Source organism: Canis lupus, chromosome 35, assembly GCF_048164855.1.
Source record: "Canis lupus baileyi chromosome 35, mCanLup2.hap1, whole genome shotgun sequence".
Taxonomy (NCBI): domain Eukaryota; kingdom Metazoa; phylum Chordata; class Mammalia; order Carnivora; family Canidae; genus Canis; species Canis lupus.
This window is the reverse complement of record NC_132872.1, coordinates 23298127-23324669: the sequence shown is the minus strand read 5'-3', so window position 1 is coordinate 23324669 and position 26543 is coordinate 23298127. Positions and strand designations below refer to the sequence as shown.

The 26543-nt window shown below is 38.7% G+C and overlaps 1 protein-coding gene across 3 annotated transcripts in view; it reads left to right on the top strand.

The window, feature by feature from the left end:
• The window catches only part of NXPE3 (neurexophilin and PC-esterase domain family member 3), a 46898-nt gene that overhangs the window by 3299 nt on the left and 17056 nt on the right, over positions 1–26543 (top strand). For 2 of the 3 annotated variants that reach the window (XM_072811829.1, XM_072811830.1), the window contains exons 4-5: positions 3154–3459; positions 22689–23443. In XM_072811829.1, the coding sequence (XP_072667930.1) occupies positions 3367–3459; positions 22689–23443 (848 nt within the window). In that variant the 5' untranslated portion in view covers positions 3154–3366. Of the gene's footprint in view, positions 1–3153; positions 3460–20482; positions 20619–22688; positions 23444–26543 lie in introns of all 3 variants that reach the window. The other variant, XM_072811831.1, reaches the window with a different exon arrangement.

Sequence of the window (26543 nt, the reverse complement as noted above, 5' to 3'; positions counted from 1 at the left end):
GAAATTTTTTGTTAGAGTCATTCCTATTTAACCCTTTTGTTTTTACTCAATTCTAAGGTAATTTGAGATCTCAAATGATATTGTCCTGCTGTCTTTGCAAATAAACTTAAAATGCCTAGGTTTTATATTTGTAGAAAAATAGTAGAGAATGGTTAGAGATTTCTTCCTTCAACTTTGAAATTTTTCATTTTGAATTGTTTTCCTATATTTGGTTTAATGCTCTGTTTCTCCTTATGGCTTATCTTTAATTATTACTTTCAGAAACTTGCTTTTAGGATAGGTCATAAGGAAGTTAGATTGGCTGGTAAGTAGTCTTCTTTTTTTAAGATTTTATTTATTTATTTATTTGAGAGACAGAGATAGCGAGAGAGATAGTGAGAGAGAGCATGAGCAGGGAGGAGAGGGAGAAGCAGGCTCCCCACTGAGCGGGAGCCTTACATGGGGCTTGATTCCAGGACCCTGGGATCATGATCTGAGCCCAAGGTAGGCGCTCAGCTGACTGAGCCACCCAGGCGCCCCTGGTAAGTTGTCTTAATAAGCTTTGGTGAAAGACCCAACACACCATGCGTTTTACATTTTGCTTGTCTTTATATTTGTAATTTTTATTTCCTGGTGAAAAGTTAAGACAGAAAGATAAAGACTAAGGAGAAAGAAAACCGCACAGAGGTGACAACTATCAACATTTTAATATATGTCTTTTCAAGAGGTCTAAGTGCGCCTCCAGCCACATCTACTTAGATGTGTACAAATGGGTCTCTCAAAACTCAGTGCTCTCTTTGCTCCCAGCAGGAAGTTAGGTCTTCCTTGGCATGACTCTCCAATGATGATTTTCAGTAGAAGTCTTTGGCTGTGGGGGTCTTCTTGCATATTTGCATTGCTATTTCCCTATAGTTCCTATAGCTCTAGAGTCTGCTGCCCTTGGCATCCTTCTGCACTCCTGACTGCTGCTGCTACGTGGCTCTGAGTAACACTGAGCTTCTCTCAGCTGTTGGCGTTTCCATGGTACACAGACCGTGCTTACTATGGTGCTGCTGAATCTCTGTGGAGTATCACCTTTGGTCTTTTCCTTCTCTGGGCATGAGGGAAACCTATGATTTTTATGGCCAGCTCCTTGAGAAGGGTTTCTGCAGAGGAGCAGTTGGGCCCTGATGACAGAGTTATTTCTTCTAGTTCACAGCCATTCTTTCCAGAATTTACAGGCACTTTGGGGTGAGTGTGTGCTTGGGTGTTGGAGAGGGCCAGTGTTGAGGAGTGATCAAATGGTTAAGTGCATCCTTTCACAGTACTTAGTATCCCTATAGAGGTGGCCAGGAGTGGTGGATTTATTCCTATTTAATTTAGGAGAGGAGCTACCTCTTGCCTAATATGAGTGTAAGCTTTTCCATGGGAATTTTTGTCATTTAGTGCAGTGTGTGGTATAGAGTAGGCCTCCATAATTATTTGTTGTGTAGATTGTTGAATCAACATATATCATATAAGGGGGAGGTACTATGAGGGAATCAAAGAATGATATATTGTTATTAAGTTGCTTTTTCTCTGATACATGGTTTCTGTTTTTTTTTTTTTTAATTTTATTTATTTGAGAAAGAGCTTGAGTGCAGAGGGAGGAGCAAAGGGAGAGAGTGGGACAAGCTTCAGACTTCATGCTGAGCACATAGCCCCACATGGGCTTGGTCTCATGACCCTGAGATCACCACCTGAATCAAAACCAAGAGTTGGATGCTTAATTGACTGAGCCACCCAGGTGCCCCTAGTTTCTGTGTGTGTGGGTGTGTGTGTGTGTGCGCGCGTGCGCGCGCGCGTGTTTTAAATAGTCATTTTTGGTATAGTCTAGTTGGGGACAGGAAATACATACAAATACAGAGGAGTGAAAACACTGAGAAGAGAAATGAGAAGAAATTTCTGTGGCAATTCTGAGGATGGAGAGCATGTTAGAATAGCCTAGCCCTGTCTCCTTTATAAAGTGGAGGTGAGGGGGAGTTGTGGTCCTTGTGGCATGGGAATGGATTAGACAGTGTGGAAGAGTGAGGGAATAGGATGGCTTGCCAGGTCCAGTACACAGCGTCAGGGAGTGCTGGTGCGGCTGAGGTATTCAGTGGTCCCCTATACACCATAGTTATGCACCCTTTCATCTTCTCCACACTGCCCCCTATGGAAAGCCAAGCTAGGAACAAAATATTAGTACTTTTGGGGTACCTGGGTGACTCAGCTGGTTATGCATCTGCCTTTGGCTCACGTCATGATCTCCAGATCCTGGGATCGAGCCCCACGTGGGGCTCCCTGCTCAGCGGAGAGCTTGCTTCTCCCCCTCCTTCTGCCTCTTTTCCCCCCTCCCCCACCGCTTGTGCTCTCTCTCTCTCAAATGAATAAATTAAAAAATCCTAAAAAAAAAATAGTACATTCTCTGCTTACAATTACCAAAATAACAACTGGGGGCAGCATTTTGAAATCATATGGGAGAACAGTTAGGAGTGGCAGGCTCTGAAGTCCTCTCCCTCTGGCAGAGATGATGAAAGATTTGGATCTCCTCTTAATCCTCAGGCTTAGCTTTTCTTTCCTATATCTCCAGGGCAAGTGTCTTCCCTCCTGTGCCCTGTTACCCAGCTGAGGGAGCATTATCAGTTCTATATATGTGGTGGGGAGCTGAAAATCCAAAGAGTATTTCATGTTTTCTGCTGTGCAGGGGGACACTGCTCCTTGTTTTCTAGAGGAGGTCAGGATGGTTTGCACAGTATCCCAGAACTTCTCATAAAATCATGAGGTTTCCTCTTAATGCTGATAAAATATAATTACTTTAGAGGTATTATATAACCATACGGGAAGGGAAATGATTTTATTTACTTAGACCTCTAGAAATTTAACAGTGACTCTAATTTTCTATTTCTAAGAGTTTGAAGATGTTCTTCTCTGTATTCTTAAAAGTTAAAACCTAAATAGGTTGTAGGACAAATATCACTCTATTTACGTGGAAGCCTGGGGTTGGGTTTGAGCAAATTGGATATGGAACAGATTTTACTGTGCTCCTGCTCTTTGCTTTCTTGTCATGACTTTGGGCCTTTGAGAGGGTTGAAGAGGAAATGTAGTGTCTTTCCTCTTAGCACACACTAGGCTGTTGCAGCTGATGACGCGTATTCTCATCTTCCCTTTTTGAAGGAGTCCTTTGAAGAGTGTACTTCTTAAATCAACCCCAGCTTCTCCTCCATACAAAGAACTCTTACTGATACTAGCAGAAAAGAAGCAAATTAAACTAAAAGCTCACCTGCAAAACTAAAAGCTCACCTGCACATCAGAAGAACAAAGAAATGGAGTTTTGAGGAGTGAAGGTAGCATGGTGTCGGCCATGGGTGATCAAGACACAGCCAGACAATGTGGATCAGTTTCTTCAAACTACGGCTTTTCTGCTGTCTGCTTGCAGTGTTGATGGTGGTGGTGCTGGTCATCAATGTTACTCAGGTTGAGGTGAGTACTTTGTATACTCCTTTGTAACTAAGGGAACCAAATCTAAGGATTTGGAGCAAACTAGCCTGGGAAATGTTACCATCGGAAAACTTATCCTGGTCATAGCTCTTGTTTTCATTCAGTAAGTAGAGTACCTTCAGTGGTTATAGACCATGGTGGTCACAAAGGGTACGGTGGTGAAGATGACAAACATGATTTCTTCATATATGGAGCTCATATTCTAATTGTGCATGGGAGAAAACAGTAAGTAATCATAATCATACAGTAATAATAAATGATAATTAGAAATTGTGAAAAGTACTGTAAAGAAAGGAAAGCAGGCTACTCTGTAGTAGTTAGAGAGGTGAAGGAAAGCTTTTTCAAGGAGGGGACCTTTTAGCTGACTCCTGGCCAAAAGCTGAAGGAGTACTCAGAGGAGGAAGTTGATGAATCTGTTCTGAAGACTATGGAATGGCCCACTGGGGCCGGGACTGTGTCTTATTGAACCGTTTCCAGTGCTTGGCATCAGGAAGGAATTTAGTGGTATTCCCCTCTCCCTTGCTCTTGCCTCTCATACGTCACCAAAATTTATGGAGTAATTCTATAAAAAATTATGCTGTTCTTTTACTTTTGTGGGTCTTTGATATTTCTTAGGTTGCAGCTCCAGCTTAGAGTTTATTTTTTTTCCTTTTTTAATTTTTATTTATTTATGTTAGTCACAGAGAGAGAAAGAGAGAGAGAGAGAGAGAGGGGCAGAGACACAGGCAGAGGGAGAAGCAGGCTCCATGCACCGGGAGCCTGACGTGGGATTCGATCCCGGGTCTCCAGGATCGCGCCCTGGGCCAAAGGCAGGCGCCAAACCGCTGCGCCACCCAGGGATCCCCCTCCAGCTTAATTACAGTGTTTCTCTGCCTGTCAGGCTTTGCTATCCATGGAATGTTTGTGTCCACAAACATTCCAGTCCCAAGGGAGCTCAGATTACCGTTGTCTTTCATGCTCTCAGGTGGTTCTTCCTTCAGCCTCCAGTAGTTTCATCAGGCACTTGGGCCCTCCAGTACTCCGTTCAGTATTCGAGTGGGACCCTCTGTACATCTCCTGACTTCTCTCCTCCTGCTACTCTGTCCTGTGGATTCACCTTGGTTTATTAAGACTCAGCCACATCTCTTCAGCTTGAGTAGTTGACTAGGTTCCACCTGGGATCTTCTCTCTATGCTTCAGCCTGGAAATGCTTTCAAGGCTGTAAGCAAAGGATCACTTCCTGTATTTCCCATCTTTCAGGCATCACTATCCTTTGTGGTCTAACGTCCAGGGTCTGGAAAATCATTTTTTCATATATTCAGGCCTTTTTTTTTAAAAAAAAAAGTTGTTTCAGGTGGAAGGGTAAATTTCACTGTTTCTTTGTCCTGGCTAGAAGTGGAAGTCTGAGGAATTTGAATTTGAGGGGATAGTGATAATTGAGAAGCCAGAGAAGAAAAGGATTAATGGACCAAGGAGAGGAGATAATAGGATCTAGAGCACAAATGGAGCTTATAACTTTTTTAAAAAAATATTTTATTTATTCATGAAAGACACAGAGAAAGAGAGAGAGAGAGGCAGAGACACAGGCAGAGGGAGAAGCAGGCTCCATGCAGGGAGCCCAGTGTGGGGCTCGATTCCAGGTCTCCAGGATCACACCCTGGGCCCAAGGCAGACGCTCAACCGCCAAGCCACCCGGGCGTCCCCCTAACTTTTTGTTTGTTTGTTTGTTTTTAACTTTTTGTTTTTTAAAGATACTTTATTTTATTTTTTCATGAGAGACACACAGAGAGGTAGAGACATAGAGGGAGAGACAGTCTCCTTGCTGGGAGCCCAATGCACGACTCGATCCCAGGACCCCAAGATCACAACCTGAGCCAAAGGCAGATGCTCAACCACTGAGCCACCCAGGTGCCCTGGCACTTATAACTTTATGTAGGATGAGAAACATGGTACATTGTGAGTATTCTTGTTACCATTTTAATATCAATTCTGTAGGAGGGGCTATGCTCTTTCCTCTGACCTAAGAAGGAAAACTATCGTGATGATTGGCAATGTAGATATGTTTGCTGCTGGAGGGTAGGACATTGAAGCAGTTCTTGCCTGTAGAGGAAATGGAAGGTGGAAGGGGGTGCTATGCAGAAGGTTTGTTTGTAGGAGCTTTGAAGAACAGGGTTGGGAGATGGAGCTGACCCTGCAGGTTGACAGAGGGGCAGTAACTTTCAGGACCATAGGTGTGCTTGGCACTCATCTTCATTGGTTTTGTGAGTGTGTGTGTGTGTGTGTGTGTGTGTGTGTGTTTTACCACATTCAATAGCCTGGTTATACAAAGAGAGAAAATAGAAACTTGTGTGGGTCTGTGTTCGGTGAGGAGGCAGGGAAAGGGAGAAAGACTTGAGAGGGTAGGTCAGAGTCCCACATCATTCATGTTATTACAGTCAGGAAGGAATTTGAGAAAATTCCCCTAACATTCCTACTTTAGTTCTCAAAAACTTCTGGACTGAATGCCAACTAATAGCTCTCATTATTCACCAACACAAACTTAAGCGTAAGGGAGAAGGGAGATGGCAGTAGTAAACGATTAAGACAATTCTGACATTGAAAATAATAAATAGGTCTTTCAGTAGAGCACGGTAAAACATTTCCCCTGCCTAAGGAGATCATCTTGTCCAAAATGAGAATATTGCCATGACTTTTAAACTGTTCAGTTTATTACTGTGATGATAATTGATAAGTTTCGGGTGAGGGATGGGGAGCAGGAAAGGCTCTGAGGGTTGGCAGTCTGCCATCCCTTAATCCTCTTTCCATCCTATGCTTCTGATCCTGAGTATGCTTTTCTTGTGATGAGAGTGAGCATTTTCTAAAACACACAGACTCAGTTTTCATTAAAAATACCACATAATATGAAAGGGAGATATATGAAGCAATATCCAGCAAAAGTTGTACAGGGGATCAATACTCTTGCTCTGATAAGCCCTCACTGAGCATGGCCTGTTTTCTTCCCCGTTATTCATTGATATTTTAAATATATATATTTCTCTCATTATAAAAAAACACCAGTCTCTGGGGCCTTTGGCTGTAAATGAAGAAACCTAATTCTGGCTGGCTTTCCTATTAAGGAATATTAGTCATTTACAGTAGAGTCAGGAGATAAGTTGGGTACACTTGAGGCTGTTTCTGTGTCTTCTCTCTGCCCTCCTTCCTTTGTGTAAGCTTTTGTCCATGGCATCCTCTTTCATGGCTGGATTGTAGGATGTCGTAGCAATAGGTGGTTGCATCCTTGTTCATGTCCAGTTTGAGAGTTTGTTCTCTTCACTTTCTGAAGAGATTTCTTGCATTTTTCCATTTGCAAGTAAAATTCAGATAGCTGTTACCAGAGCACTGGCAGGTCTGGATTTGGCTGCATGCATCCACCAGAAACCTCCAGCAACCTCTTCTGAATTTTCATAGGCCAGAATTGGGTCCCATGCCCATTCCTGGATCAGTCATTTGGGATTATGCCTTGATCAGTCAGGTCTGCCCCCGAGCTGACAGGTCAGCACACCACAGTGCTGTTTTTCAGTAGGCAGAGAGTGAAACATGTGGGATGTAATGTTCACTCCGGTTTACCACCGGTAGTGGCTCCAGAGTGACCATTGGTGGTGTTTCCTCTTGGCTTTGAATCTAAAAAAGTGGCAGGCCCTGAGGTTGTCCTTGTCACTGGCCTAGAATAGAGTTGTCATTTAGGAAAATTTAAGCAAATTGAATTTTTTGCCTTCTTTTTCATTTGTGAATAAAATTCATGTGGCTTAGCACCATGTATCTCCTGATTCTTGGTTTGGGCTACATGGGTCATTCAGCTGGTCTTTTTTTTAATTTTTAGATTCTAGTATAATTAACATACAGTGTTTTATCAGCTTCAGGTGAACAATATAGTGATTCACCAATTCTGTTTATTATTCACTGCTCATCCCAATATGTGTACTCTTAATTCCCCTCACCTATTTCATCCAACCCCCCAACAGCTCCCTTCTGGTAACCACTAGTTTGTCCTCTCTATTGAAGAGTCTTTTTTTGGGGGGGCGGAGATGTCTTTTTTTCCTTTTCTTTGTTTTGTTTCTTAAATTTCACATATGAAAAAAAAATTTCACATATAAGTGAAATCATATGGTATTTGTCTTTCTCTGACATATTTCACTTAGCATTATGTGTTCTACATCTATCCATGTTATTGCAAATGGCAAGATTTCATTCTATTTATGGGTGAGTAATATTCCATTGTATATATGTACCACATCTTTTTTATCTATTCATCTATGGATGGATACTTGGGTTGCTTCTATATCTTGGCTATTATAAATAATGTTGCAGTAAACAGAAGGAGGTATATATTTTTTCGAATCAGAGAAATTACTGCCTGTGCTCTCTTCTAGGATTTTTTATGGTCAGGTATCCTATTTAGGTCTTTAATCCATTTTGAATTTATTTTTGTGTATGATATAAGGAAGTGGTCTGTTTTAATTCTCTTGCAGGTAGCTGTCTAGTTTTCCCAACACCATTTGTTGAAGAAACTTTTTCTTATTGCATATTCTTGCCTCCTCTGTCAAAGATTAATTGACCAAATAATCATGGGTTTATTTCTGGCTCTCTGTTCTGTTAATCAATATGTCTGTTTTTGTGCCATTACCATACTGTTTTGATTACTACAGTTTGTAGTATATCTTGAAATCTGGGATTGTGATACCTCCAGTTTTTTTTTTTTTTTAATTCATTTATTAGAGAGAGAGGCGAGAGAGCATGAGTGGGGGTGGGGGCAGAGGGAGAGGGAGAGACAGACTTCCCACTGAGCAGGGAGCCCATTGATGCAGAGCTTGAGCCTGGGACCCTGAGACCATGACCTGAGCCAAAGGCAGACACCTAAATGACTGAGCCACCCAGGACCCTGTGATACCTCCAGTTTTGTTCTTCAAGATTGCTTTGGCTGTTTGGGGTCTTTTCTGGTTCCATACAAATTTTAGGATTGTTTGTTCTAGTTCTGTGAAAAATGCTGTTGGTATTTTGATAGAGATTAGATCAAATTTGTGGATTGCTTTGGATAATGTGGACATTTTAACAGTATTTATTCTCCTAATCCATGAGCATGGAATATCTTTTAGTTTCTTTCATTGTGTTTTGTAGTTTTCAGAATACTGGTCTCTCACCGCCTTGGTTAGGCCTATTCCTAAGTATTGTATTATTTTTGGTGCAACTGTGAATAGGATTGTTTTCTTATTTTCTCTTTCTGCCGTTTCATTGTTAGTGTATAGAAGTGCAAAGAATTTCTGCATATGGATTTTGTATCCTGAAATTGGTTGATCTTGAGTAGCTGGGATGGCTACCCAAGGAACAAGATTAAGAGTAGGAGAGGAAGAGAGGAAATAGGTAGGAAGGGGGTATGTTGTGAGCATGCATGGTTTGTTCCTTAATAGTTTGTCATATCCTTACAACAATTAAAGAAGAGAGGGAGGCTGGAATATTTCCTAATAGGTAATCAGTAGATAAGGAAAAATTTTCTTTTCTTTCTTTTCATTGAGATACAATTGACATATAACATGTAGGTTTAAGTTGTGCAGCAGTGTTGATTTTATATTTATATATTGCAATTTGATTATCACCATAGGATTTTACAATATCAGACCTTGTAACATACTCTTTAATCCATTTTGAATGGTTTAAGAAATAGGTATACTCATTTATCTACTTGTTGTCCAGTTTTTCCAACACCATTTATTGAGGAGACTATGCTTTCCCCATTGAATATTTGTGGCTCCCTTGTCAAATATTAGTTGATCCTAGGGGTCCCTGGCTGGCTCAGTTATATGACTCTTGATCTTGGGGTCATGTGTTTGAGCCCCACATTGGGCATATAGATTACTTAAAAAAATTAGTTGATCATATATGTGGAGCTTTATTTCTGGGGTCTTAATTCTCTCCTGTATTTATGCCAGTACTACACTGTTTTGAGTAGTATAGCTTTGTAGTGAAGTTTGAAATCAGAAAGTATGATACCTTTAACTTTATCCTTGTTTCTTAGGATTGCTCTTGCTATTTGGGGTCTTTTATGGTTCCATACAAATTTTGTTTTTTCTATTTTTTTTTATTAGAAATGCCATTGGAATTTTGATAGGGATTGCCTTATAAATGTCTGTTAGGTCCATTTGATCTAATATATGTGTGGTTCAAATCCAGTGTTTCCTTGTCGATATTGTCTGGATGATGTTCACTGCTGACAGTGGAGTATTGAAGTCCCTTGCTATTCTTTTATTGTTGTCTATTTCTCCTTTCGGTTCTGTTAATGTTTTATTTACATGTGTGTATAAATAAAATATATTTAGGTGTTCTGATGTTGGGTTGGTATATGTTTACAATTATTATATCCTCTTGATGAATTGATCTCTTTATCATTATATAATGACCTTTTTTGTCTCTTGTTACTGTTCGTGGCTTAAAGTTTATTTTGTCTCATGTAAATATAGTAGCCACCCCTCTTTCTTTTGGTTTCTACTTGTATAGAATATCATTTGTCATCTCTTTGCTTTCAGCCTATGTGTATCCTTAAATCTGAAGTATTTTGGAGGCTGCCTATAGTTGGGTCTGGTGTTTTTTTTTTTTTTTTTTTTTTTTTTTTCCCATTCAGCCACTATTTGCCTTTTGCTTGGTGAATTCAATCCACATATATTTAGTGTATTTATTGGTATATAGGGACTTACTTATGCCATCTTATTAATTGCTTTCTGATTGTTTTGTATTTTCATAGTTTCTTTTCCCCTCTGTTTCTGCCTTCTTTTGTAAATTGGTGTTTTTCCATGGTGGTATGCTCTGTTTTTTCCTTTCTCTTGTGAATCTATTCTGTTTTTGTGTTGTGTTGTAGTTACTATGGGACTTATATAAAATATCTCTTAGATAAAGCAGTCCATTTTAACCCTATGGCAACTTAACCTCGGTAGCATACAAAGTTCCACTCTTTTACTCTCTCTCTTTTATATTTATATATTTGATGTCACAATTTACTTCTTTTTATATTGTGTATTCATTAAACTGTAGTAGCTATAGTTACTTTTGATGCTTTTCTGTTTAACTTTTATGCTGTAGTTAAGTGGTTAACACACTATTATAGAATTAGAGTTTTGTAGAATCTATTATAGAATTAGTTTTCTAAATCTGACCATATATTTCTCTTTACTATTGTGTTATATACTTTTGGTGTGTGTGTTACATACCTTCATATGTTCTCGTGTCACCAATTAGTATCTTCATTTCAGCTTAAAGGACTCTTTTCAGCATTTTTGCAAGGCAGATCTAGTGATGATGCACTCTCTCAGCTTTTGTTTGTCTGAGACAGTCTTTATTTCTCCTTCATACCTGAAAGCTAACTTTGCTGGATGCAGTATTTTTGGCCAACACTTATTTTCTTTCAACACTTTGAATATGTCATTCCACTCTGTCCTGGCCCTAAGAGTTTCTGCTGAGAAAGTTGCTGATAGCCAAATGGGTGTCCCTTTGAAATTACAGTCTTTTTTTCTGGCTACTTTTAGCATTCTTTGTGTTTGTTTTTGACAGTGTCATATTATGTCTTAGTCAGAGTTTTTTTGCATTTAGATAATTGGGTGATCTATTAGATTCCTGGACTTGGTCATCCAATTATATCTCCAGATTTGGAAAGTTGGCAGCTATTATCTTTTTATTTTTTATTTTTATTTTTATTTTTTTAAGATTTTATTTATTTATTCATGAAAGACATACACACACACAGAGGGTGGGGGGGGAGGCAGAGACACAGGCAGAGGTAGAAGCAGGCTCCATGCAGGGAGCCTGATGTGGGACTCGATCCTGGGTCTCCAGGATCACGCCCTGGGCCAAAGGCAGGCGCTAAACTGCTGAGCCACCCAGGGATCCCCGCTATTATCTTTTTAAATAAACTTTCTGACCCCTTTTCATTCTCTGCTCTTTCTCAAATCCTGATTATTTTAATATTTGTACATTTACTGTCATCCTATAGGTCATGTAGACTTGCTGTATTCTTTTTCATTCTTTTCTCTTTATTCATTTCTACACTTGATCTTAGCCAAAAGGCCGAGAAGCGATCTTTATTCATTTCTGATTGGGTTATTTCAAAATTTCTTTTTTCCACCTCACTTATTATGTCTTCCATTTGATCTACTCTATTGTAGATGCTCTGTATGGCATTTTTCATTGCATTCGTTACATTTGTTTTCTTTTTTATGATTTCTCTGTCTTTGTAGATTTCTCAATTTATTGATGTACTTTGTTGATTGTGTTTTCTTTGTTGAATTTTCTTAAGCAGCTATTTTGAATTCTTTATCAGATTGCTTGTTAAATTCTGTGCCATTGAGTTAGGTTATTGTGCCATTATTGTTATCTTTTGGTGACGATGTATTTCCTTGGTTTTTCATGTAGATTTGAACTGCTGCTTTTGCATTTAAGGTAGCAAACACTTCCTCAAATCTATACTAGTTGTCTCTAGACGGGGTAAACTGTTTCTTAGTCCTTTTGTATCTGGGTTGTCTCCTTATATGGATAGCATCTTCTTCACCTTTTTGCTTCTTCATGTGGCACAATTCTTAAGCTTTTATCTTTTCTCTGATTCTTACGAACCACCAGGCTAGCTGCTGTTAACTTTTTTTGTTTTCCAGAAAGTGGCACTGTAACTCAAGTTTCTGGTTTCTTCTTTGCCAATAGATAACAATCTGTTTTTCTGATAGCACTCACCTATCAGACTTAGAGTTGCCACCTCAGTTGGAAACCTATGAGAGGAGCTGGTTGCAGAGTGGGGGAGGTGTGAGTTTATCACTTAGCTCTTGGGCCCAGTGGGGAGATTGTCAGGTGATGATCCTATAGGCTTGTGGATCGACTTCCTGCTAAAGTTTTGAGTGCAGTTAGCAGGAACTGAGTCCCTTCAGTGCCTTTTGATATTCTCATTTGTCTTTTTCCTGATCTCCTCCCTCCCGTCAGTCATGAAGGCCCAGCCTCAGTACTCTGGGTGCTGCTGGAGAGATAGGGTTTCTCCAGCAGCACCCTCCACAGCATGGGGGACTGAGCATGAACTCAACTATTCTCCCGTTTCCCTTTTGGGAGAGGATGCCCCCAGATAGTTCAGCCATACTGTGTTGTGTTGAGGGAGGGGCTGCACTGCGTCACCAGTGGCGGGCCAGAACCTCTCCCTGTGAGGAAGACTGGATTTCCACAGATTCGTTTTCATTCACTGGGATCTGCCCAGGTCAGTACTTATCAGGTTTTCCCCAACTGTGGTCGTGAGGAGTTGGGGCAGGTCCACTGGCTCTTCTGCAGCCTGTGCTGAGGTCTGTCTGCCTATTACCAGATGCACATGTGGGTGAGACTCCTGGGTCCCTTAGCATATGGTTCTGTTTCTCATAACTCCCATAAAGGCACTTTTGTTTGTGGACAGATGCCTAAGTAATTGTTGAAAGGGGGACGAAAAGGAGGAATATCTTAGGCTGTTATGCTGACGTCAATTCTGCTAATAGGACATTTTCAGTCATTTTTGTTTTCCTCTATTACGTTTTATTTTATTTTTTTAAAGATTTTATTTATTTATTCATGAGAGTCACAGAGAGAGAGAGAGAGAGTCAGAGACACAGGCAGAGGGAGAAGCAGGCTCCTTATAGGGAGCCCGACATGAGACTTGATCCCGGGTCTCCAGGATCACACCCTCGGGCTGCCCTACTCTATTACTTTTTAAAATTAACAAATAATACCATGTTCTCCTTTAAAATGAAGGCTCCTAATGAGATCCTTTTAATTGAAAATGTCTGTAAGTGTAAAATGAAAGGGAAAATAATATAAATTCCAAGAAGATCATTACAAATCCTTTATATATTGTGGGGTTATTTTTTATTTTGTGTGGGGTTTATATTTACTTTATATAGGATTTTGAAGTGTTTTGGCATAGGTGGGGAGCCTGAGGCATTTGTTTAAGTGGTTTGTAACAGGTAATACTAGCTATTGAGAATAATTTTTGGTTTTGCTTTGTTGTTGTTATTGCTTCTTTTTTCCCCCTTGCAGTTTGCCTCACTGTATAATATTAGATGCAGTTTTCTGTGTTAAGTACTAAAAAGATTCTGCATACAATTTCCAGTGTGTATGTGGGGGATTTTTCCACACCACAATGTAATTCTTAGACATCTGGGTAGTCTACAACTCAACCTAATTCTGACACTATCAACCTGGAAATTGCATTGTGTCCCACATATTAAGGCTCAGTTCTACAAGACTCTTTCCTTACCCCCCAACTTTAGATGCAATTTGTAAGTTTGGGTTGTCACCTATGCTTCTTACCAATTGGGTATAGTTTAGAGGTTCCAAAGACCCCCCATCTTGGGTTTAATTTGTTAGAGTGGTTCAACAGAATTCAGAGATACATTTTACTTACTAGATTACTGGTTTATTATAAAAGGATATAACTTAAGAACAACCAGATGGAAGAGATACATAGGGCAATGTATGTGGCAAGAGCATGGAACTTCCATATTCTTTGTGTGTGCCACTCTCCCTGAATCTCCATGTGTTCAGCAACCTGGAAGCTTTCTAGACCTCATCCTATTGGGTTTTTATGGAGGTTTCCTTCCATAGGTATGATTGAGTAAGTTGTTAGCCATTGGCAATTGATTCTACTTCTAGCCACTCTTCCCTTCCCAGATGGTTAGGTGGTGGGACCGAAAGGTCCAATCCTCTAATCATGGTTGGTTCCCCTGGCAGCCAGCTGCCATTCTTAATGCTTTCCAAAAGAGGCTTGTTTTGAATAAGACACCTATTTCACCTTTATGGCTCTGACGTGTTTTCAGGAACTGATGACAAGAAGCCAAATTTCATAACCGTAAAACCCCACATAAATCAGTGAAACAGCATAGAGATCCCAGAAATACGCCCATGTCTTTAGGGTCAATTAATCTATGATGAAAGAGGCAGGAGTATACAATGGAAAAAAGTCTCTTCAATAAATGTTCTTGGGAAACCTGGATGGCTACATGCGAAAGAGTGCAACTAGACCACTATCTTAAACCATACTAAACTCAAAATGTATTAAAGACCTAAATGTGAGACCTGAAATCATAACATTCCCAAAAGAAAACACACAATAATCTCTTGGACATCAACCTTAGCCACATATTTATGCATAGATATTCTAAAGCAAGGGAAGCCAAAGCAAAGTAAACTTTTGGGACTACACCAGAATAATTTTTTGCACAACAAAGGAACCATCAAAACAAAAAGGGAATCTACTAAGTGAGGGAAGATATTTGCAAATGATATATCTGATAATGGGTTCATATCCAAAATATTAAAAACAAAAACAAAAACAAATCCAATTAAAAATTTTGCAGAAGACCTGAATAGACATTTTCCAAAAGAGACATACAGATGGCCAACAGACACATTGGAGATACTCAGCATTGCTATTCATCAGGGAAATGCACATCAAAACCACACTAAGATATAACCTTACACCATTTGGAATGGCTAGTATCAAAAAGATAAGAAATAACAAGTATTGGCAAAGATGCAGAGAAAAGGGAATTCTTGTGCACTGTTGGTGGGAATATAAATTGGTGCAGCTACTGTAGAAAACAGTATGGAAGCTTCCTCAAAAAATTAAAAAAATAGAAATACCATACGATCCAGTAATTCCACTACTGGGTATTTGCCCAAAGAAAATGAACACAGTAAATCAAAAAGATACATGCACCTCTATGTTTATTGCAGCATTATTTACAATACCCAAGATATGGAAGCAACCCACATGTCTGGTGATGGATGAACGGATAAAGAAGATGTAGTGTTTGTGTATACACACACACACACACAATGGACTATTTCTTAGCCATAAAAAAGAATGAAGTCTTGCCATTTGCCACAACATGGATAGAGCTAGAAGGTATTATTTTGGTGAAGAAAGTCAGAGAAAGATGGATACCATATGACTTCACTTATATGTGGAATTTATAATCAAAAGAAGTGAGCAAACAAAAAGATTTAACAGAGAACAAACTGGTAGTTGCCAGAGGGGAGTGGGAGGATGAGAATGGGCAAAATGAATTAAGGGGATTAAGAGGTACAAGTTTCCAGTTATAAAATATGTATGTCACAGAGACAAAAAATATAACATAGGGAATGTAGTCAATAATATTGTAATAATGTAGGATGGCAGATGGTAGGTACACTTAACCATGGTGAGCATTGAGTAATATATAGAATTGTTGAATCAATATGTTGTATATCTGAAACTAATACAACACTGTATGTCAGTTATACTTTAATAATAAAAAAGGTAAAGCAAGTGTCTTGTAGGCAACATATAATTGACTCTTGTTTTTTGATCCACTCTGATGATTTCTCTTTTAATTGATGCATTTAGCTCATTAACGTTTAGAGTGATTATTGATGCAGTTAGATTAATGCCTATCATATTTGTTATTGTTTTCTATTCAGTGTCCTTGTTTTTATTATCTTCTCTTTTTTTTTGCCTTTTGTGGTTTTAATTGGGCATTTTACATATTCCATTTACTCTCTTTTATTACTATATCAATTATATTTGTTATTTTACTTCTTTAAGTGATTTCCTAAGAGTTTGCAGTGTGCACTTACAACCAATCCAGATCTGCTATCAACACCATACTGCTGCTTTGGTAGTACAGATACCTTGTAATGACAACGTGTTCCTAATTTCTTCCTCTTGTTTTTTGTATAATGACAGTAATCATTGTCATTTATTTCACTTATACATAAACATATATGTACACATGCATATGCAATTGAATACATTGTTGCTATTATTATTTTGGGCAAATTGTTATCTGTTAGATAAATTATGAATAGGAAAATATTCACAAAAATGGATCAGTAATTACTCTTGAAGAATAAATTGTTAGTTGAGGCAAAAAAAATCTGAAAAGTAAAAGCTTTTATTTCACCTTATTTATTCTCTGATGCTCTCCCTTTTTTATGCAAATCAGTGTTTCTGATCTATATCTTTTGCTTTTCTGTGAAGAACTTTTAACATTTTTTGTTACACAGGTCTGCTGACAACAGATTCTCTCAATTTCTTTGGATAAAGTCTTTAGTTTTTCACTTTTGAAGGATAATTTTGCAATGTACAGAATTGTAGGGTTTTTTTTTCTCATTACCTTTAGCATTGCACTCCACTTCTCTCCACTTCTCATAATTTCTCGGCAGTTAGATATAATTCTTATATTTGCTTCTCCCAAAATAAGTGTTTTTAAAATCTGCTTTGATTTCTTTCAAGATATTTTATTTTGACTTTCTGCAGTTTGAATATGGTATATCTGGATGTAGTTTTTTTGTGTGTTTTCTTTGGTGTTTATTCTACTTGGTATTCTCTTGGCTTTCTGGATTGGTAATTTGGAATCTGACATTAATTTAGGGATATTTCTGGTCATTGTTGTCTTAATATTTTTTCTGTTCCTTTCTATCTTTCTCATCCTTTTGGTTTTCCTGTTGGGGCATGTTACACCTTTTTAAAGTATTTTCACAGCTCTTAAATACTCTGTTCTCATTTTTTTCATCCTTTTTTCTCTTTGATTTTTAGTTTTGGAAGTTTCCATTGACATATCTTCAAGCTCAGAGATTATTTGCTCAGTTGTGTCTGGTCTACTAATGAGACTTTCAAAAGCACTCTCCATTTCTGTTACATTGCTTTTGGTCATTTATTTTTGATTTTTGATTTTTATTTTTTGATGACTATTTTTTAAAAAGATCTTTGGGCAGCCCAGGTGGCTCAGTGGTTTAGCGCCGCCTTCAGTCCAGGACCTGATCCTAGAGACCCGGGATCGAGTCCCACGTCGGGCTCCCTGAGCCACTCAGGCATCCCTGATATGCTTTATTTTAAATGCATACCTTCTGTTAAAGTTATGGTTTTTTTTTTTTCAGCAAGAACTTGAAGCATACTTCAGAATACATGGTTCTAAAAGGTATATACAGAACATTGCATCTCAGATAAATAGAATATACATTTTCTTCAAGTACACCCAGAAGAATCCCCTGGTTAAATCACATAAAAAGAGACATAACAAATATTAAAATTTAAGAAGACTGAAATCATACCAAATATATTTTCCAACCACAGTGGTACAAAACTAAAGATCAAGAATAAAACAAAGCTGGAAAATCTATGTAAATGTTAAATATTTAATATGTAAATATTAAGCAGCACACTACTGTATAAGCAATTGGCCCAATAAGAAAGCAAATGGCAAATCAAAATGTGTCACAAACAAAAGAAAAGGAAAAAATAATATTCCAAAACCTATAGAATGCAGTAAAAGCAGATGTTAGGGGGCAGCCCGGGTGGCTCAGTGGTTTAGCGTCTGCCTTCGGCACAGGGCATGATCCTGGAGTCCTGGGATCGAGTCCCACATCGGGCTCCCTGCGTGGAGCCTGCTTCTCCCTCTGACTGTGTCTCTGCCTTGCTCTCTCTCTGTGTCTCTCATGAATAAATGAATAAAATATTTAAAAAAAAAAGCAGATGTTAGCGTGAAATTTATGTTATGAGTGCTTGTATTAAGAAAAAAAGTTGAAATAAGCAACTTTACACCACAAGGAACTAGAAAAAGAAGAAACTTAGCTGAAATTTAGTAGAGAAGGCAATAACAAAGAAAAATCAGAAACAAATAGAGACCAGAATAAATAATAACTTTACATTGAAAGTAATGACCAATTTTTTTTTTTTTTTTTTAATTAGCAACAGTTTAACTACAGTAAGAAAAAAAAGGGGCACTTGGGTGGCTCAGATGGTAACTGTCTGCCTTTGGCTCAGGTCATGATCTTCAGGTCCTGGGATCGAGCCCCACATTGGGCTCCCAGCTCAGCAGGGAGTCTACTTCTCCCTCTCTCTCTGTGTCTCTCTGTGCTTGTGCTCTCTCTGTCTTTGTTTCTTTCTTTCAAATAAAATTAAAAAAAAAAATCTTTAAAAAGAAAAAAAAAAGACTCAAAAACCAAAAGGAGAAATGGAAGAGAAAACAACACAACAGAGAAGCACAGAAATACATAGTGTGATAACAGATTACTGTAAACAATTATATACTAAAAATTCAGATAACTTAGAGGAAAAAATTCCTAAAACACACAATTCACTAAGATTGAATCATGAATCTTGAATTCAAGAGGTAGAAAATCTTCTTAGACCAATAACAAGAATGAAAGTTGAATTAGGAATCAGAAATCTCCCAGCACAGAAAAGGCCAAGACCTCATGGTTTCATTGGTGAATTCTACCAAACATTAAAAAAAAAATTAATGACAATCTTTGTCACAATCTTACAAATAATGGAATAGAGGGAACACATTCAAAATCATTCCATGAGGCCAGTACTACTCTGATACCAAAGCAGATAAAAACGATACAAGAACAGGGATGCTGTTGGGTGGCTCAGTTGGTTTGGTGTCTGACTCTTGGTTTCAGCTCAGGTCTCGATCGCAAGATCGTGAGTTCAAGCACCGTATTGAACTCTATGCTGGGTGTGGAGCCTTCTTACAAAATAGTGACGACAACAAACAATACAAGAACAAAAAAATCTAATTTGTCCAATATGAGTTTAATTTGTCCAATATAAGTTTTGCTACTCGGACCTATTTGCATGATAAATGTTTCTCTACTCCCTTACTTTCAATCTGCACGTGTCTTTAGGTCTAAAATGAGTCTCTTGGGATCCCTGGGTGGCGCAGCGGTTTGGCGCCTGCCTTTGGCCCAGGGCGCGATCCTGGAGACCCGGGATCGAATCCCACATCAGGCTCCCGGTGCATGGAGCCTGCTTCTCCCTCTGCCTGTGTCTCTGCCTCTCTCTCTCTCTCTCTCTCTCTCTGTGACTATCATAAATAAATTTAAAAAAAAAAATTAAAAAAAAAAATAAAATGAGTCTCTTGTAGGCTTAAAGCAAAATTGACAGGAAATGTTTTGCGCTGGTCTCAGCCTCTTGATCACCACTGTTGTTGCTGGACTGGTTCTTGTGGTTCTTACTATGACTGCAAGCAGGGATCTTTGAAAAACAATAACAAGTTTTATTATTCATGGGTCCTGGAGGGTATACAGCACACTGGAGGCCACACAGTGAAATCATGGGTAGAGAAAGAAAGAGTACAGGTCTAGGGTTACTAAGGGGGGAATCTAAGAATAGGGGCCTGGGGTTTCACAGGTTCAGTTTTTATTAGTGAATTTGAAACATAAGAGTGGAAATTTAAAGCACAGGAAATGGTCATTTATCTAAATCTACCAAGATCTCTAAAGCAAAGGAGCTTATTGAGGCAGGTGGTGGCCTGGCTCTTTATCTAGTCTTGTGGCTGGCATTGTGTTTTTCCGAGATAGCAGTCTTTTAAGTGGATACCTCTTTGAAAATTCATGCCTTGGCAATCAAAATTGAGGTCAGGCACTTTAATTACCAAAACAACTCCAAAACAACTGTCAGAGTTTACACTATAGGAAGATTATGGAGATTTCCCATTTCCCAGCCCTAAAAGTCCTCTCTGCTTTGTCTGGCTTTCTTTTTTCTTTTCTTTTCTTTTCTTTTCTTTTCTTTTCTTTTCTTTTCTTTTCTTTTCTTTTCTTTTTTCTTTTTTTCTTTTCTTTCTTTCTTTTCTTTTCTTTTCTTTCTTTTCTTTTCTTTTCTTCTTTTTTTTCTTTTCTTTCTTTTCTCCTTTCTTTCTTTCTTTCTTTCTTTCTTTCTTTCTTTCTTTCTTTCTTTCTTTCTTTCTTTCTTTCTTTTTTTCTGGTAGGCTTTTAAAATTTAATTTAACTTAAATTCAATAAATATACGGTGTATTATTAGTTTCACAGGTAGAGTTTAATGTTTCATCAGTTGCATATAACACCCAGTGCTCATTACAAGTGCCCACCTTAATACCCATCACCTGTTTAACCCCTCCCCCTGCCAACCTCCCCTCCATCAAGCCTCAGTTTGTTCTCCATAGTTAAGGGTCTCTTATGATTTGCCTCCCTCTTTTTTTTTTTCCTTCCCCTTCAGATCTCTGTGTCAGATCCTTTGGATAAATACCTGGTAGTACAGTTGCTGGGTCATGGTAGCTCTATTTTTAACTTCTTGAGGAACCTCCATATTGTTTTCCGGAGTGGCTGCACCAGCTTGCATTCCCACAAGCAGTGTAAGAAAGAGGGTTCCCCTTTCTCTGCATCCTCTCCAACATCTGTTGTTTCCTAACTTGATAATTTTACCCATTCTGACTGGTGTGAGGTGATATCTCATTGTGGTTTTGATTTGTATTTCCCTCATGCTGAGTAATGTTGAGCATTTTTTCATGTGTCTTTTGGCCATTTGTATGTCTTCTGTGGAGAAATGTCTGTTCTTGTCTTCTACCATTTTTTGACCTAAAGATTATTTGTTTTTGGGGTGTTGAGTTTGATAAGTTCTTTTTTTATTTTTATCTTTTTAAAGATTTTATTTATTTATTTGAGGGAAAGAGAGAGTGTGTGAGCATGAGCAGGGAGAGGGCCAGAGGGAGAAGCAGACTTCCCGGTGAGTGGGGATCCTAAATCAGGGCTCCGTCCTAGGACCCTGAGATCATGACCTGAGCTGAAGGCAGACACTTAACCGACTGAGCCACCCAGGTGCCCCGAGTTTGGTACTCTGTAGATTTTGGGTACTAGACCTTTATCTGATAAGACATTTGCAGATATCTTCTCCCATTCAGTAGGTTATCTTTTGGTTTTTTTTTTTTTTTTTTTTATTTATGATAGTCACAGAGAGAGAGAGAGAGGCAGAGACATAGGCAGAGGGAGAAGCAGGCTCCATGCACCGGGAGCCTGATGTGGGATTCGATCCTGGGTCTCCAGGATCGCGCCCTGGGCCAAAGGCAGGCGCCAAACCGCTGCGCCACCCAGGGATCCCTATCTTTTGGTTTTGTTGACTATTTCCTTTGCTTTGCAAAAGCCTGTTACCTTAATGAAGTCCCAGTAGTTCATTTTTGGTTTTATTTCCCTTGTCTTTGAAGAGGTGTCTAGCAGGAAGTTGGTATGGATGAGGTCAAAGAGGTTGCTACCTGTGTTCTTCTGTAGAATTTTGATGGATTCCTGTCTCACATTTAGGTCTTTTATCCATTTTGAGTTTATTTTAGTGTATGGTGTAAGAAAATGGTTCAGTTTCATTCTTCTGCAAATGGCTGTCCAGTTTTCTCAACACCATCTGTTGAAGAGACCATCTTTTTTCCTTTGGATATTCTTTCCTGCTTTTTCGAGGATTAGTTGACCATAGAGTTGAGAGTCCATTTCTAGGTTCTCTATTCTTGGCATTTTTTTTCTTTTCATACTTTCTTTGAATTTCCATCTCTCCCCTTACAGTGCCCATCTGTTCTTTCATGTTGTCTGCTTTTTCTATTAGGGGCATGTTAATCATAGTTGCTTTAAATTACTGGTCTGATTGTTCCAACAACCCTGCCATACCTAATTCTAGTTCTGATGTTTGATTTGTGCTTTCAAACTATGTTTTTTGCCTATTAGTAGTCTTGTAGTTTTTTTTTTTTTTTTTTTGAAAGCTGAATGTTATGTACTGGGTAAAAGGAACTGATTAGTTGTAAGGTGGTGAGGTGAAGCGTTTTATAGTCCCATGAGTAAGTCTCAGTCCTTTAGTGAGCTTTTGCTACTGGGCTGTGAACTTCAGAATTGCTTTTCAGTCCTCTCCCCATACTCAAGTTGGATAGATGATTAGAATGGGCTGGAGCTGGGTATGCCTCTTACCCCAGTTTGGTTCAGTTCTGATAAAATCCCAATAGGTTAGGCTCTGGTAAAATAGTTTCTCTTGAAATCAGGCCTTGTTAAGAAGAACAGAATGCTTTGTTATATTTCCAGATGGTTCTTTTTCTTACTCTGCTGGAAGCTTTGAAGGTTTTTTTTTTTTCTTCTTTTTTCTTTTTTTCTTTTTTTTTTTTTTTGTTTTTTGTTTTGTTTTGTTTTGTTTTTCTTCTGATACTGATTTTGGGAACCTGATTGAGCTCCTGGAGGTAAAATTCACAGAAGGTTGGAGATCTCTCTGTGTTATTTCTCATATTGATTTCTCTGTGTTACAGTAAGATAGCCCTGTAAAACTAGTGAGCTTTGGTTTTTGAAACAATATCATTCCAAGTAGTTTTATTAAAATTAAGCTATAGCAGAGATATATTTGGCTGATAGAAGGACATTTATTGTAGCTGTGGTTTCTGTTTTTGTGTTTTTCTCTTCAGTACTTGGACCATGAGACTGTTGCAGCCACATTCATCGATAGTAGTGGACAGTTTGTTTCCTCCCAGATGACAGGAATTAGCCGGAATCCTTACTGTGGCTACGAGCATCAGACTCTGTCCAGCCGGGAGCGCATGGAGGAGGACTCCTTGCTGGCCGCCTTACAGTGGCAGGTGCCTGATGTGGGTCCAGTCCCCTTTTTGAAGAGCACTGACCCTTCTTCCAGCTACTTTGTTATCTTGAACTCTGCAGCCTTCTTCAAGGTGGGAAGCCAACTAGAAGTGCTGGTTCATGTACAGGATTTTCAAAGAAAGCCCAAGAAATATGGTGGAGACTACCTGCAGGCCAGAATCCACTCCCCTAAGCTGCAGGCAGGGGCTGTGGGCAGAGTGGTAGACTACCAGAATGGGTTTTACAAGGTCTTTTTTACTTTGCTCTGGCCAGGCAAAGTTAAAGTGTCCATATCTCTGGTCCACCCGACTGAAGGGATCAGAGTTCTTCAGCACCTACAGGAAGAGAAGCCACACAGGGTATATTTCAAGAGTCTCTTCCGTTCAGGAAGAATTTCTGAAACCACGGAGTGCAATGTGTGTCTTCCTGGGAGTCTGCCCTTGTGTAACTTTACAGATCTCTACACTGGAGAACCCTGGTTCTGCTTCAAACCAAAGAAGCTCCCTTGCAGCAGCAGAATTAACCATTTCAAAGGAGGATACCTGAAGGGCCTTCTGACTACTGCAGAGAATGCTTTCTTCCAGAGGTATGGGCTTCTTGTTCTGGGAGGTGATTTAAGGGTCCTTTTCCATTGTTTTTGTCCCAGTTAGGAGACACTATCCCATTTAGGAGACACTCTTGTTTTCGTTATTTGCTTCATATATCTCTCTGAAGTTGGCCTAATTTGGGAGAGGTAGTGAAAAGAAAATAAATATTTATATTTTTTGAATAGTTTTTATTTTTATTTATTTATTAAAAAATTTTTTTAAAGATTCTTTTCATTTTTAAGTAATCTCTACACCCAGTGTCAGGCTCAGACCCACAACCCTGAGATCAAGCTGCATACTCCGCTGACTAAGCCAGATGCCTTCTTGTGAATAGTTCTTAGAAAGTGAAGCTTAGATCTTATTCCAGTTTAAATTAAAGACTTTTTACCCTTGAGGTTTTGTTTTTTTACCCTTATATCTATGTTTTACTTCAGAACCACATAGCATATCTATAGTTATATAAGAAAAATTGCTTATTCACAGAACGGATCAAAAAATCACCCAAGAACTAGAGGTATTGTAGTCAGGCCAGTGTCTTAGCTTCATGTCTAATAAAATGAAAAAATTTTAAGTGATGTATTAAACATGTATTGATAGGAAAAGAACTATGAATGTGACAACATTGCTGGGTTGATTTAATGATAAACATGGGCAGAGGAATACCACAGCAAACTATATTTTTTGAATTAATAATCATTGAAATTTCTGCATTATTGTGCACAAATTTCTGTTTTTGAACCTAAGTGTAAAACTTTTTCAGCATGGTGATCAATATATGGAATAATAATAGAATGTATGGAAAAAAAATAATAGAATGTATGGGATCAGTATGACTAAAAATGATTTCTTCAACATTCCATATAGTTGTGAAGTAAAATAGCAATGCCTCAGGGGGAAAAAAAAAGTTAGAAAGCCATATTATCACAAAGTCCAGTTATTTGAAAGAATGTAAAAATGTTTTTTTTTTTTTTTTTTTTTTTTTTAGTGAAATAAGTACTTAAAAAAATATTCTCTGGTAGAGAGGTAGTTTTTGTTAAGTACATCTGGGCAACCCTAAAAAATTTCGTGTTTTACATACATTCATTCCTTAGTGGGGGAGAAGTACTTATCATAAGGTCTGCAGTCTATGGGAGATTCTAAAATAAAGCCCTCTGATTTTTCCACTTTTCCTGGAGTCAGCTTTTGGTCCTACCAGTTTTAAACACACATTTGGTGGACTCCTGCCATGCTGTTGGAAGGCCAGCAGGGGGAGCACTACTCAATGTGTTTACTGTACTGTTCAGAAGACTAGTTTTTTGTGTGGCTCAGTAAGTACACCAGGACTTCAGCTTTAATTTTATCCCGGGTTTGATCTCAGACAAGCTGTTTATCAGTGACGGTGAGCAAATTATTTCAGTTCTGTGTACTTTCTGCTAATGTGTGAAGACTGCTCAGTTACTCCCCCTTTTGGAGCTGTCTTGTCAGTGCATTTGTGGCTTAGCAAAAAAGAGGAAGCATGGCTTGTAATTTTTTTTTTTTTGAGATTTTATTTATTTATTTCACGAGAGAGACACAAAGAGAGAGAGAGGCAGAGACACGGGCAGAGGGAAGATCAGGCTCCATGCAGGGAGCCTGACATGGGACTCGATCTCCAGGATCGGGCCCTGGGCTGAAGGCTACACTAAACCACTGAGCCACCCGGGCTGCCCATCATGGCTTGTAATTTATGGCAATTCCATGTGGGAAAAAATGGGAAAAAGGCTAGAGGATTTGTAAAATTTAAGAATATTCCTGACATCAAATCCTACCATTAAAACTAGAAGACAAAAAACAAACAAACAAAAAACTAGAAGACACCTATGAATTGTGAAGGATGAAATAATGTATGTCCCTGTCCTTACTTGTATGTCCTGGATAAGGCTGGCTGATGGCACTTTGTAGTAGAAACAGACTTTGTAGTAGAATCATAAGAATTTTTCCTTACCTGGAAGTTTGCTGGGAAAATAGAGTTTGAGGTGAACTTTAGAAACCAAACATTTGATAGTCCTGATACTGATTTTTTTTGTATTGTTTTCTCTGTTAAAATTCTGAAGTTTTGTGCCTCCTAACTAGAAAGAAAAAGATTGAAATTGACCTTTTGAGTAGTATTCCATTCCATATATTTGTAGCATAATTTCTTTTTTTCTTTCTAACTCTGTCTAAAAAAACTTTTCAGATCATTAGAAACACCGCAAGAATAATAAAAGTGAACATCCATATGTCTTTTACTTAGATTCACCATTGTTATTGTTCTGCTACATTTTTTTCTCTCGCTTTCTCTCTGTGTGTTTATATATGTGTATACCTATGTATAATTCTTTTACCCTGGGCATCTGAGAGTAAGTTGCAGACATCATGATGTTGCAGTGAGTATGTAACTCCTAGGACATGGACACTCTTCAGTATGTAACCAGAGCATAGTTACTGCACTTGAGACATTTATCTTTGATACAATTCTCTCTAGTTGTCCCTGTAATGTCCATTAGAGCTGTCTTTTTTTAAAGTTTTATAAAGATGTATTTATTTATTTTAGAGAGGGCAAACATGAGGCAGATGGAGAGGGAGAAAGAATCTTTTTTTTTTTTTTAAAGATTTTATTTATTCACAAGAAAGAGAGAGAGAGAGAGCTTGAGAGGCAGAGACACAGGCGGAGGGAGAAGCAAGCTCTATGCAGGGAGCCCAACGTGGGACTCGATCCCGGGTCTCCAGGATCACACCCTGGGCTGAAGGCAGCACTAAACTGCTGAACCACCTGGGCTGCCCTGAGGGAGAGAGAATCTTAAGCAGACTCCACACTCATGGAGGGGCTCAATCCCACGACCCTGAGATCACAACCTGAGTGAGAACCAAGAGGTGGATGCTCAGTTAACTGTGACACCCAGGCACCTCTTTTTATTTTATTATTATTATTTATTTTTATTTTTATTTTTATTTTTTTTAAATTTTTATTTATTTATGATAGTCACACAACAGAGAGAGAGAGAGACAGAGACACAGGCAGAGGGAGAAGCAGGCTCCATGCACCGAGAGCCCGACGTGGGATTCGATCCCGGGTCTCCAGGATCGAGCCCTGGGCCAAAG